The sequence below is a fragment of the Nothoprocta perdicaria genome, unplaced genomic scaffold, assembly GCF_003342845.1.
Source record: "Nothoprocta perdicaria isolate Ctin4 unplaced genomic scaffold, notPer1 scaffold_46, whole genome shotgun sequence".
NCBI lineage: Eukaryota > Metazoa > Chordata > Aves > Tinamiformes > Tinamidae > Nothoprocta > Nothoprocta perdicaria.
Genome location: NW_020455710.1, coordinates 3,649,211 through 3,661,983, shown reverse-complemented (window position 1 = coordinate 3,661,983; position 12,773 = coordinate 3,649,211). Strand labels below are relative to the sequence as shown.

General features: G+C 39.7%; 1 protein-coding gene across 1 annotated transcript in view; it reads right to left on the bottom strand.

Annotated features, from left to right (window-relative positions):
* CEP112 (centrosomal protein 112) overlaps positions 1–12,773 on the bottom strand; it is a 135,037-nt gene that overhangs the window by 84,313 nt on the left and 37,951 nt on the right. The window contains exons 17-18 of the mRNA XM_026046715.1: positions 5,851–5,986; positions 1,752–1,859 (exon numbers count right to left, since the gene is read on the bottom strand). Coding sequence (XP_025902500.1) covers positions 1,752–1,859; positions 5,851–5,986 — 244 coding nt within the window. The remainder of the gene's footprint in view (positions 1–1,751; positions 1,860–5,850; positions 5,987–12,773) is intronic.

Below are 12,773 nucleotides of genomic sequence, written 5' to 3'. Positions count from 1 at the left end.
ACTAATAAGTTCAAATGGAGTTGGAAAGTTAGCCTACTAGGAACTGCCATGCTTTTAAGGGAAGCGGTTAAATCTGTTGAAGGGAAAATTAAAACACGATGATGTTAGGTCGTATCACTGTATCTAATCTATAGCCACGTGAGACCTATAGCGGACACTCACATTAACCATCTCTTTGAAATCAATATTCAAAGAAGGCACTGCAAAGCACAGACAACCAGGCATGTAAGGAACATGTATAAATCCACAGCCCTCGAGTTCCTACAGCTTGAAAACACTCAAATTCAGATCGGAAAACTTCTCGAGTGCCCTCACACTGGCGCATTCATCTTTCTGACCTTCAATGCAAGGAATGATTGCAATATCTTTCATACGAATAATMTGAAGAAAACCCATTCCTATCACTCTATAGACATGAGTGTGTGATTTCTACTTTTTATTCCTGAGATTCTACTAAATAAGAAAAGAGAAGTAAATTTTTTTCCTGTTCTTCTGAGAAACTACGTCAYGTGCAACCTGAAAAGCCACAAAACAAAATCCCCCGCAGCTCTGCAGCTGGGCCTGTTTCTATCACTAAATGTAGGAGCTGCAAATAACAAGCCCAGGAGAACACAGTCCCCATGTAGATGTTCCTCACTCACATGGGACAGCTTTCCATGGACACCCATCACGGATACTCCTAGTGACAGTTCTGAGCAAGGACAAGGAAAATGCTGATCTGAACCGATATATTCCCTTCAATCCCAATTYAACTTGAGCTCCAGGCACTAAACCATGTCATTGCTCCTCTCCAGCATGGGATGCAGTCTCCCTCAGCATCTTGTGACCCCAGTCCTTAATTACTTGGAAAGACGCTTCCAGATGGAGCAAGGCACGCCCCGCATCACAAGCCGTCCGCAGCGTTTCAGCCTCTTACCAGCACGAAAGATGAACTTGGACAGGAAGCGAGACCACATTTCCCTTGTGGAAACGTAAACTCCAGTCAGCTCCAAAACACTGATAAGAGCTAAYGTTAACCTTACAAACCAACCATATCATTGCTGTCCTTCAGGAAGTGATCAAGAATAAGTTTCAGCCCTTTAGYAGGTGTTACCAGAGACACTGCTTTACGTTTCCATGAGAAAGCAGCACCGTGGGGTGAGGATTTGATGGGCTGTTGCAGCTGCCTGGCCTATAATATCTTGCAATAATTTGCCTGCTTCTATTTCTGTTTTGGTCCCCTCTACTCTCAGCAACACTACTGAACTAAACATTTCTTGTTTCCACTCAAATATTTCCTGAACGTTTCCCAACCCTGCCATTGTGATTAAAAAAACAAAACAAGAACAATAAAATCAGTATCAGTGGGCCAAAATAAGCATGCAGAGAAACACTTCTTCTGTTCAAAATGATAAAAAGAGTAAAACTCTCCAACTCRTAGCAAGAAGAAAAACAGAAAATCTCCCTAAATGAATTTATCTGGTCATTATAAAAATGGGTGTTGTCACCTGTAAGCTTGGGAAAAAAACTGAAACATTCCAATGTATAACAGATTGTGGGCGAAAGTAAAAACATTTCCTATTTAGACTTACCCCCTACCCCCAAATCCGCATACCTATAAACTCAGTCTTTACAGAATGGGAGAACAGGATTGTCATAGGAACTGACCTGTGGGTGCATGAAAAGAAAAAGAAACAAAAGGAAAAAAAAAAAAAAAGAAAAAAAAAAGAGAAAAAGTCCCTTCTTCCCTCTACCTAAAGCAGCAAACTGACCTGTTGCTCATATCTTTGCTTCAAGTCTTCCAGTTGCCACGAGAATTCTTTGGATTGCTTTTCCCGGAGAGATTTTGATCTGCTTAGATCTGCTTCTACCTTTTCCATCTACATGGTAAAAGAAAGGGAATACTTAATTTTTTTAAAAATGCATAGCTTCAAACATTCAGACATTTTACAGTTGTTTGCTAACCATCAAAGATCTGAACATTACTCACTGAGCATAATAATAATTAAATATTATTTATGTGGTGTAAAAATGAATATTCAGTAGATACAAGATCATTAGCAACTTGCAGAGATACTTATCACCTATATCCTGCTGCTCATTACAAAGCATTGGCTTAGACTTTCACTTGACAGTGGTGAATATCAAAATGAACAGAATATGTTTTTCTAGACATACTTAAGACTCAAATCTATTTCATTTAAAAACACATTGCCTGTGGACATTTGAAAAAAAAGCAATGTGCGAGTCAATGCACAATCCACACATTTAGAATAAGTTTACACCAAATCRGTAAAATAACTTAGCAAATTATTTGGCTGCAAGTTAAGTTCTCTGAAGATAGTCATCGCTCCTGAATAATGAGCCCCACAGATTCCAGCAAACAGCATCAAGGCAGCAATTTCATAGCGCAATTAGCAAAGGCTTTGGTATCAAAAGCACAACTGTTAGCTGCACATCAGGCACGTTTCTAGGGGAACCTATATGCAGTACTGGGCTGCACTGCACTCTCATCAATAACTTTTAGATCCAGGTCCCAACACAAGTAGCAAATAAAMTATCACCCCAAAAACCACTGGCAAGGAGAAAGAGCGGAGCTGTCAAGAGAATCGTCACTGCCACGAGTCCATCTGCTGCACCAAAAGAAGAAACWCAATAAATTCCTGAACCACAAGCCAAAATCCTGTTGGCCTAAGGGAGTGCTCTGTTTCCTACAGATGTCTTTGCCAATCGGCCTGGACTTCACTTCTAAGCCAGATAACAGKGAAAAAAGGCAGCGCCTGCATAGTGGGAAAAGCATTTTATTGGAAAATGCTGCAGGAAGAGAGGAAGATGCAAGACTAGGAGTTATCRTCCAGGGAGAARAGGGGGAAGTACAGGACAGAGGGCAACAAGTCATCAATGGCCTTCTGGTAGATCATGAACCTCACCATCTCACCTTACTCATGAACCTTTACTATCTACTATTAAGAAAAARGAATTCTGTGAGTATTTTTTATGAGTGATTTCTCCCAACTCCAAGCCTCCTTGAGTTGCAGCTCCATAGACATATTTTCTTCAGCTTAAACCACTCTCATTACTTCATTACACATAGTCTTTTTTTTTTTTTTTAAGGGAAAGTACATTAAGAAATGAAACAAAAAACATGCAAAAATACTTTAACTCTACCCATTTTGTGCTTTAATAGTTCAACTTCATATACTTCCTATAAATGCAATAAAGGCTCCTCTTCATTATTTACCAGAGCAAAAAACATGAGAGCCTAAGTACCATAATATTTGCTGCATCTTGCTTCTCCTTTTGCCAGTTACCACTGGAAAAGCAAACTAGTTATTGGAAAAGTAAACAGCTCTTATAGTCAAAACCATACTGGTCATCCAGCAATGGGCATCAGTTGACTCTTAATAACAAAGCTTGACAACAGAGGAAGCAGATGGCACAAAACATCATAGAGCCAAACTAATGAATCAAATATTGATTACAAGAACTGAAAATGCCAGACCCCATTCTACTTCTCTCCATAATTAAGCTAACCACAAAGCGATGGTTTCAAAAGCCTAATATTTACAGCGTAGTTCAGAATTCAATGTTGCTATAGCTACTACAGTATCTTGAATAATAAGTAGAACATTCTAACTACAAAAAAACACAATTTTCCAAAATCTTCCATTAACTTATGTAATAGACAACTTATCTAAAAAGAGCTTGTGCAAAAAGAAGGAGAAAGCACAAAGCAAGGAAGACCTCTTTGGTATAATGGTCAAGGTCTTGCTTGTAAAGGATGATCACAGAGATTTACTTCCAAAGTATTATCTGGAAAATAAGGGTTAAGTTTTATATTGACATAAATTTTGTTATACCAGGTATTTCCTAAGAAAATCTTGTACGATGAGGTATGTTGATATACGTTGATGAGATATATATGTGTGTGTGTGTGTGTGTGTATATATATATCAACAATATAAATATTTTAAACAGTCCCAAAGCAAACCCTTTTTCCATTTTTCAGTGTTATTTCCATTCTTATAAGGAATATTATTCTGGCTTAGGGAATCAATAAAATAAAAAGAATGACCAATCTACCCAGACACATTCCTATTTCTATTTATTAGCATGCAAGCCCTTACAAAACAACTCCATATCTGATTCTTGGAGTACAAGAAAATTTATTCTGAGCATTTCCAAGAAAACAASAATATTCTCAAAGGAAATTTACAGTAATTTTAAAATGAAAGTTATGTTTGTAATTTTCCCCAATTATTTTGTGCAACTTTATGCAATTGTGTGAGTGCGTGGGGATGTGTGCACATACATGCGAATGAAACCTCTGCTAGTCTTTCAAGAATGAGAGCATCCCCCTTTTGGAGTAGGGACAAAATATAATTTTAAGTCATTTTGAGGAAGCTGGAGAAGAGTCTAACAGTATAAGATGTAGGAAACTCAATTTAAAACAGTGAGTTAGTTATGAAAGGTTTTGTTCTATTGCCCTCATGGGTCTAGTTTGCAAAACAAAAGTTGCTTTGCAAGCTTGTTCTTGCTTTGTTGTTCCCAAATTGCTGTATGTGCAGGACGTAAAAAATATCAGTAATGTCCTAAATTCCTAACTTCTGCTGAAGAATCTGAAAAAAAAAGTAAAACTTAAAGAATGAAAAAAAGAATTTRCTTAGTTATTAGTATATGACAAAATATTTTAAAAAATTTCAAGCACAGTTGTTTTGTTTACCTCCACCTTCTGGTTTGTTTTTCATCACTAATACACACATATATACATTGGAAAAACACCTTTCTAACCACTTTTCTAATATCTCACATTTCAAGRTGCATTAAATGATTACATTCATTAATTATAACTATATATTAATTATTAATCCCCACTATTGTTCTCATAAAATATATTCTCCAGATRAGACAATCCCTAGGACAAGACCATCATTCCACAGGATATTAAAAACACAACCACTATTTCAGAGGGCTCTATTGATGTTCAGCAGTAGCAAATGGGACAAGGTCACATSTGCTGTTGTTTCCATTCCCATCTCTTCAGAAGAGGACACAGAGAGGCTTTGTGACTGAAGYTTTGCTTTTCTTTTATTTAAATAGTGCTACATTATCAGTATCCCTAGCTGTTCATTACAGTATCAGATTACAGCATCCTACTGGCAACAGCTAGACTTAGTTATGAAAGGCAAAACTCAGTAAATGGTCAGGAGGAATCACTATGCTGAGATACATATATTGATTTTGACTCCATGAACAGGTTAAGAAAACATTCCCCTATCCATCCTTCTTTTCAATCACCTGGCTGCCTCTTGTTCCTCATTTCAGTCACCTTGTCAAGTCCTTTGGGCAATAGTTTAACTGTTGTTTCTTCCGTAAGCAGTTTAACAAGCTGCATTCCTAATTATCACTTCTAATTTTCAGGGGAAGAGTAATGAAGTTGACTGTCCCTGGAAGAGGACCGAGAGCAGCCACACCGGGGCTGCCCCTGCTTCTGCTCCCGCTCATCACCAACCTCATTAGGCGAAGGCAGAGTCGTTCCAAAAAGAGCAGGGAGAAGCACACGCCGGGGTGGAAAACCCACCGCAATGCTCCACTGGCGTGTATAAACTAACACTTTTGACTCTCGCTCCTGAAAAAATCCCTAATCAGGGCGATAAGTGCAGATATCTCTGTAACAATGACAACGCTGCCTTTGTTAAGGAGATGAAACGGCCGCCACATCCCTTCCCGACTCGCYGGCAAAAGGCACCGCGTTGTGCGGGATTTTGATGTAGCACTAGCAAGTGAAGCCTGTTTCTGGCATTATAAGATCAGAATATGCTACCCCACTGCGACAGAGTTGGAGAAAGGCTGGCATCGTGACCCCCTCACCTGCTCTTTCATTTCAGCGTAGACTTTTTCTGAGTTCAGCTCCACCTGCCGCTTAAACTCCTCCAGGGCAGCGTCTGCCTGCTGGGCCTGCAGCCTCTGTACCTCTGTCACCCGAGTCAGCTGCTCCTCCTTCTCCCTAGAAAGGCACAGAAAAATTTTCAGAGTTCAAGTATCAAATAAAAGAACAAGTGTGCCAGTGTAAAAGAAAGGCCTTTAACCCTATCAGTTTAAAATAGTATTCAGATTTCCATTTCCTGTCCTGGCTCCTGCCTAACTTCCCTCAGCAATACTTTGAAGAGGGGGAGAGAAGTCTCCAGTTATTTTCACTTTCTCGCGGGGGATTTAGCAAGCCTAAACATAGCAGCCGTATCTGGTGGCACAGACTCCATCTTCGAAGCTGCAGCGACGTCAGTGGTTTGCTCCCCGTTTTCAAGCCAGCCTTTCAAAACCTGTTGTCCCAATAAAATTTAATGAAGAATCCTCTTTGTTATAACAGTACTGYTCCATTAAAATAACAACAAAAAATCCCAGCGTTGTCTGTACTCAGACAAGCAGCAGAATTATTCACCTGATGCATGTCTCAAAGCCAATGAGCACAACGTGTGCGTTGCAGCACCTTCTGCATCGACTCAAACCCAGGATGCTGCAATAGCCACTCAGTCTTTAAAGCCCATTTTTCCTATAGAAGAAGGTCAGAAAACACTGCAAACTTTCTGCCCCATGTTTCTACAAGGAGAGGTGAGTTCCTGGGAATGGAGCTACATGACTCCATGCTGAAATGCGAGRACTTGGTGTTGCCTCTACCAGCTGCTGGCGACAGAAGAGGAAGATTGTGGCAGAACTGTGGCTGCCATTTCTATTTTAGAGGACCTCATGATAAATTTTGAGTTTCGGCAGAGTTATTTCTACCTAAAGCAAAGAYGCTGGCAACGCTGAGGACAGAGAAGTCCAGCCACTGCAAACTGCTTCATATTTCTTAGAGATAATCCACCACCTAGGATTTAACTTTCTAAGAGAAGATCCAAAACACCAAAATTGCAAGTAAAACACAACCAACCAACCTTGGACATTTCTCAGAAGTGATACACCGCAAAGGCTTCAAAAGCCAGGAAGAAAGCGGAGTGCTGGGGAAGTCCAGCAGCAAAGGCCTTCGCCGCGCTCGCCTTTGCCGCCTGGGTGGCGAGAGGAGCTTCCCAACACGGGCATCTTCTTAAACCAGCTTTTCTGTTTCGTTTTATTACGAGGTAAACCTTCAGGAATCTGATTTTATGCACCTTTATTCTTCTAAGGGCTTAATCCCATGAATAGATATAACATCTCATTAGAGCTAGGAATAAGACTTCATGTGTGGACGTGGGAGCTGACTCCAGCTACTTTTTATGCATTTGAGATTTCTACAGAAGCTTAGAAAACACGGCCAACAATGGGCTGTGCTGCACAAATATAAGAAAAGCTTCACTTTTTTTTTTTCCCCAAGACACTGAGCAATGTGCCTTGCATGAACACTAAAATATTCACTTTGAAGATTATTCTTTTTGAGTAGGACTAGTTGTGGGGCCGAATACAATGCAATTACATCACTTCAATCCCCTACAGCTGAGCCGGCATGAATATAAATATAGGGTGAATTTAACTGTTTGGCCCCAGTTTTAAAAGCTGCAAATTCCTCTTGTTTCAGTTTCTAAAGGACACGGCCAGGGAATTAGCAATCTTACACGGCACAAACCATCGCAGGGAAAGTTGACTGTGAAGTCCAGAATTGCAATTTCAGAAAGCGGCACTCTGAAGTGTACTGATAAATGGAAAAATATAAACATCTTAAATATTTCCTCTTCATGCTTAATTGCAAATATTTTCCTTGCTGCCCAAAACATCTTCCAAGAGGTAACAACTAAACACAGCAAGACGCTACAGCATTGCTAGTCGAGTTAATGAAACACAGAGCAACGCAGTGATTTACAGAAGAGGTTAAATAAATTCAAGATGTTCCTCCAAAGGCAGGATGAAGCAGCCTTATTTTCTGCAGGGCTCTCAGGGCCAGAAGGTTCTCCCCACTCCTTGGGAGAAAACAAGAGGTGACTAATGGCAAACCAGAGCAGGAAACGCACCCAACCTGGTGCATGGAGTCCTCCAAAATTGGAACATTTTTGGAATACATATCAACACACACATGCACCAAGCATGTACCTCCTGCAGGGACACATGTAGGGCTCCTGCAAACAATTAGTTTCACAGCCCGTTACCAAATCCCAACCAAGCACCCTGCACACTGTTTGGAGGGGTTTTCAGCAAAATAGAGAATTACTAGATCATTAAAATCCTTATTGTTTTCTTACAAAATACAAGTCTTTTGTTCCTGAATATGCAAATTCTCTGCCAGGTTTTCAAATATTTCTGGCAAGAGTGAAAATCCACTTACAGTGTCCGAAGAGACCCATGTTGCTATAGTTCAGAGAAACCTCAGAAGGGGAGCAAGGAATTTCTTTGATAACGATGCATTTTACAATAAAGTAGATTTCTGAAACCGAAGTGGCAAGTGCAACAGAGAATAGGAAACAGCAAATATTAAGACRGTGATATTTAAAAATGAATAAGGCTAAATACACTTTCTGTGCTTTCCAGAAAGCAAAGAGCACAATTCTCTATATGCTACAGCAGCACCCGAAGATCCCACTCAAACTAAACCCAGCAAAAGTTAATAGGACTCTGGGTTTATGCCTGTAGATTTAAAAAATAATAAATTAATTAATTAAACCAGTGTTACTTACCTGTTTCCTATCAGCAAGATGCTTGGAGATTAGAAGGGGAACATCTAACCCCAGACCAAAATAGCCCAAAGGACTCTTGGTGCAATAACTAATGATATATGATGACATCACTAGCTGGTTTTCCCAGGAAACAGGAGGATTTAATGAGGCACTGTCACTCAGAGCGATAATAATAGAGACACACTGTGGAGGGATGAGTTTGGGGGCATCACGCCCGTCTTCGTGCCACGTTAAAACCCACAGGTCCCCCCTGTGTCACCAGCTACCGCACAGCTGAGCGCGTCTATGGACAAGTTCCCGGCACCACGGTTGGGCTTGAAGAGAGCTAACAAGGTCCACGTGCCACCRGGAGAGCAACATTGCAGGAGAGCTCACAGAGAAACAGAACCCCCCTTGCAACACACAAGGAGAAAAGCAGAATTTCTAACGCCGTGGAATCACCGCAGAATTGCACAATAACACGTTGCTGTTTTCAGTACCATCACCCTGCATGTTTAACGTGCCTCTCCTATTAAAAGACTAAAGTAAACTTCAGTTTGCTGGTAAATACTTAGCAGCTATATTTCACAATGAAATATTTAACACAGTTCATGTATGAGGAATATTTCAAAAGCTGCACTCGTTCCTACAGCCTCCTTAAGCAAAAAATGCTTTGGCAGCATGCAGCACCAAAAAGCATTAAAAGGATCTCGAAGGGGCAGGGCTTTGGGAYACTGCCCCCTTTTTAAATTTACCTTGCATTACTTTCCTCACTGAATCCAGACCAGTCAGGCCAGTCAATGCAGAGACAYGGAAAAGCAGAGAAATGGGAGATCTTTAACCGAGATCTGCTGAAACAGAGATCTTTGGCACACCGATCTGATCCTCCAGCTCCTTATCCTGCTGATCCTGCATGACATATACCCTGTCCCAGGTATTTACATTCTGTGTTCATCTCGCACATGCTTCTCTGTCCACTCTTATCCCCCAGCCCACGAAGCGTTAATCCTTACAAGGCAAATCTGTTTCACTCTCCACCAACCCTCCGCGTGGACGCGGCGCTTTGATTTATAGCAAACCTCAAGGTCTATGACTGCCACTATTTCATAGTTGGGTGGGAAAACCACTAAAAACACCCTGCAGGCCAGTCTCTCTAATTTCATTTTCAGAAGGAATACTTTTCCAGCTACATAAATATTAAGGCCTAAAGAACCATATATTTGCAGAAAGAAAGGGTTACCATTTCATGTTTAAAAAAAAAATGCTATAGTAGCAATGAGAGCTTTCTGAAATACACAAAAATGATTTTACTTCCCATGCTCAAGTATTTTAATAAATGGGATAGTTATTTAATAGTGTTTTATGCAGATTATATTCAAAATTGACATGATTCCATCTTAGGAGTGGTGAAAGCGTCTTCCTAAAAGGCGGTTCTCAGCAGCGGACACCGAGGAGGAACCGGGGGCGCCTCTCGCAAGGAGCGAGCCCCAACATCTGGGCCCTGTGCYGAGCCCTTCGCGTTGGGGTGCAGGGGAAGAAAGGCAGTGGGAAGTCATTGGGGCTGAATGATAACGAAACCCAAGCCAGATCAAAGGAGCCAAGAAGAAAGCCTGAAACGTGAAGCTGAAATATTTATTGCCTTCAAAACATCATCCCTATCCTGTCCCTGGGCACTTTAATATTTCGGAGTTGTTCGAAAGCATTCTAACTTGTTTCATCATTTCAAAGAAATAAAGCCAAAAATCTGAAGCCGAGAACAATTTTATCTTGTGTTGCCTGGTTTTGAGTGCGAGATGAGCTTTTCTGTATGAGAAAACGCAGGAATCCACTTCAAAATTGTTTAGAGTTTGCATAATTTGAGATGTTAACATTAAAAAGCTGGCCTGCATTCCTTCAAGTAAGCTGTTAGGATGAATGATATTTACAATTATTGTTTTAAACTATATCCTTATGTTTTAAATAAATCATGAGATAAYGTTAACAAAACTAAACCTCTACTTAAAGTCATTAATGAATTTGAAAAAATATTCCATGTGCATAATATCACACTTGTATAAAAAATAACAATACATTATACTCGATATAAATGGCTCACAAATTAACTAGACATTTGTTAAACAACAACAATTATTATAACTATTCCTCCCTACGGGCAAACCAAATAAAAACAGCAACCACAAAGAGATGAATAAGATGTTGGTTAAAAGGCCAGATAAGTGTAAATGGGGCAGGAAAAGAAAATGCAAAGAGTAATTTAGCTAAACTTTGCTAAATGACAGCCAAGTGAGACTCAGTTATCAAGCAATGAGGATAAGAACATAAATGGTCACGGCTTTTACACATGGAAGCAACCATCGAGCAACCGTCGAGAGAAGAGAGGGAGTAGAAAATTAGAGAACCACAAAAAAAGGAGTCATTAAGATCAACAAATAAAATAGCCCCAGATGTAATGAGTGACAACGTCGTGGATGGTTGACAAATCAAAAATGATATCAAAGACCTTTTTTTTTGTTATTATTTTTTGTGTATTTTTCCAAAATACTGCTCTAAATGAAACATCTAAACAAGCTCCTTCAGCTTAAAGAATGCCAGGTTTACCATTTCAAAGAGGTCTGCACTGATGAAAATGCCCTGGATCAAAAAGCCTGTTATTTTTTTTCTCCTTACATGCTACTTGACCTAAATATTATTTCCCACAAATCTTGTTTCTTTTATAGCCTCAAACCATCATAGTTACACTAYCAAATACTAGTTCTGAATGAGGAAATAATCCAAAATACAAGCACAGCATTCGCATGCACCAGGAAGTGCAAGAATATCATATTCTTRCAGTGCACAGATTTTTGGAAACTATTTTTGTGGTTAAAATCATTGTACTTGAGGATTCATAATATTGGTGTTGTAATGGACAACTCATTACTGTGGAATGGAAGTGTCTCACCTAGCTCATCAGATTCTTCTATCTTTGTGTCACTGAGATTTGATTATCATAAATATAATTACGTGGCAACTACAACAAAAAAAGGAGAGGCAAAGTCTTTGTCTGCACTGTTTTTGTACATCTCATTTAAAGGACCCAAGAAGCTGAAAGCCCAAAACATTTCATGCTTGTTAAAAATCAGTAATTGAATTAAAGCATAAAGAAGACTTTTCCTTGGCCAACACAGGCTCTGCTCATTTCCTCAGTGTTTTGGGCACTATTTTGTTATGAACTCGGTATCAAAGATAAGCTTTTCCCACTATTAAGGGAACGATCCTGACCTCCGTGTTCGCTATTTGTATTTTCGTGGATGTCAGAAGCCTCAGCACTTGCCACCTTCACCGTTTTCACTGTTACAGCTGCAGATGACAGCGCTTCATCCAAGTGTCAGAGCACACTGAGCTCTACACATCATGCACAATGTTTTTCAACCCATGCTACTAAATGTTGATGAACTTTAGTAATTAATATCACTAAAAATCACCATAGGATACCTCTGTACCCRTGTTTAGCGACAAACTGCTGTGTATAGACAAGGATTAAAAATTGATTTTTTTTTGTTTTGATACAACTGAAGCTTTTCTTTAAATACATATTTCATTACTGCCAGTAGGTCTCCAGAGAAACTGGTGAAGGAAAATGAAAAGCTGTAAATAGTTAATAGAACACTTTATTTTTCCTTTTAAGTGAGACCATTAAATAAAGCTACCGCATTTTTTTGGCCTCTGCTGGTCCTTTACATTGTGCCCCCTATAGCGAGGGTTATGTCAGCATGTTCACTAGAGCTAAAGGAATGTTTACAATATGCTGGAAACTTTGACGGCTTCTGCTCCTAACAGGTTTCAGATGCTCTAGCAGAGCACCAAGTGGAGCACAGCTGGCTGCCTTTCCCCCATCCTTACATGGGGGAAAAAAAGGGAACAAAAATCCTAAAGGAAAGTTATATCCAAACTCCTCAGCCACTTAACACTACCACTGGCTTTAAATCACAAGGTTGGCTTTTTTTTCCATCACAGTGCCACTACAGTAACATGACAACACTAGATATGGTTTGATAGAAGGGAATGATGAATACAACATACACAAGGATACTCTCTTAAGGCGCTTTATTGCAACATTTGGAATTAAAGACAACACCTTCTCATGCTTTTTTAATTATTTCCTTCTTTAAAAATAGTAATAGCTTTCCCATTTGT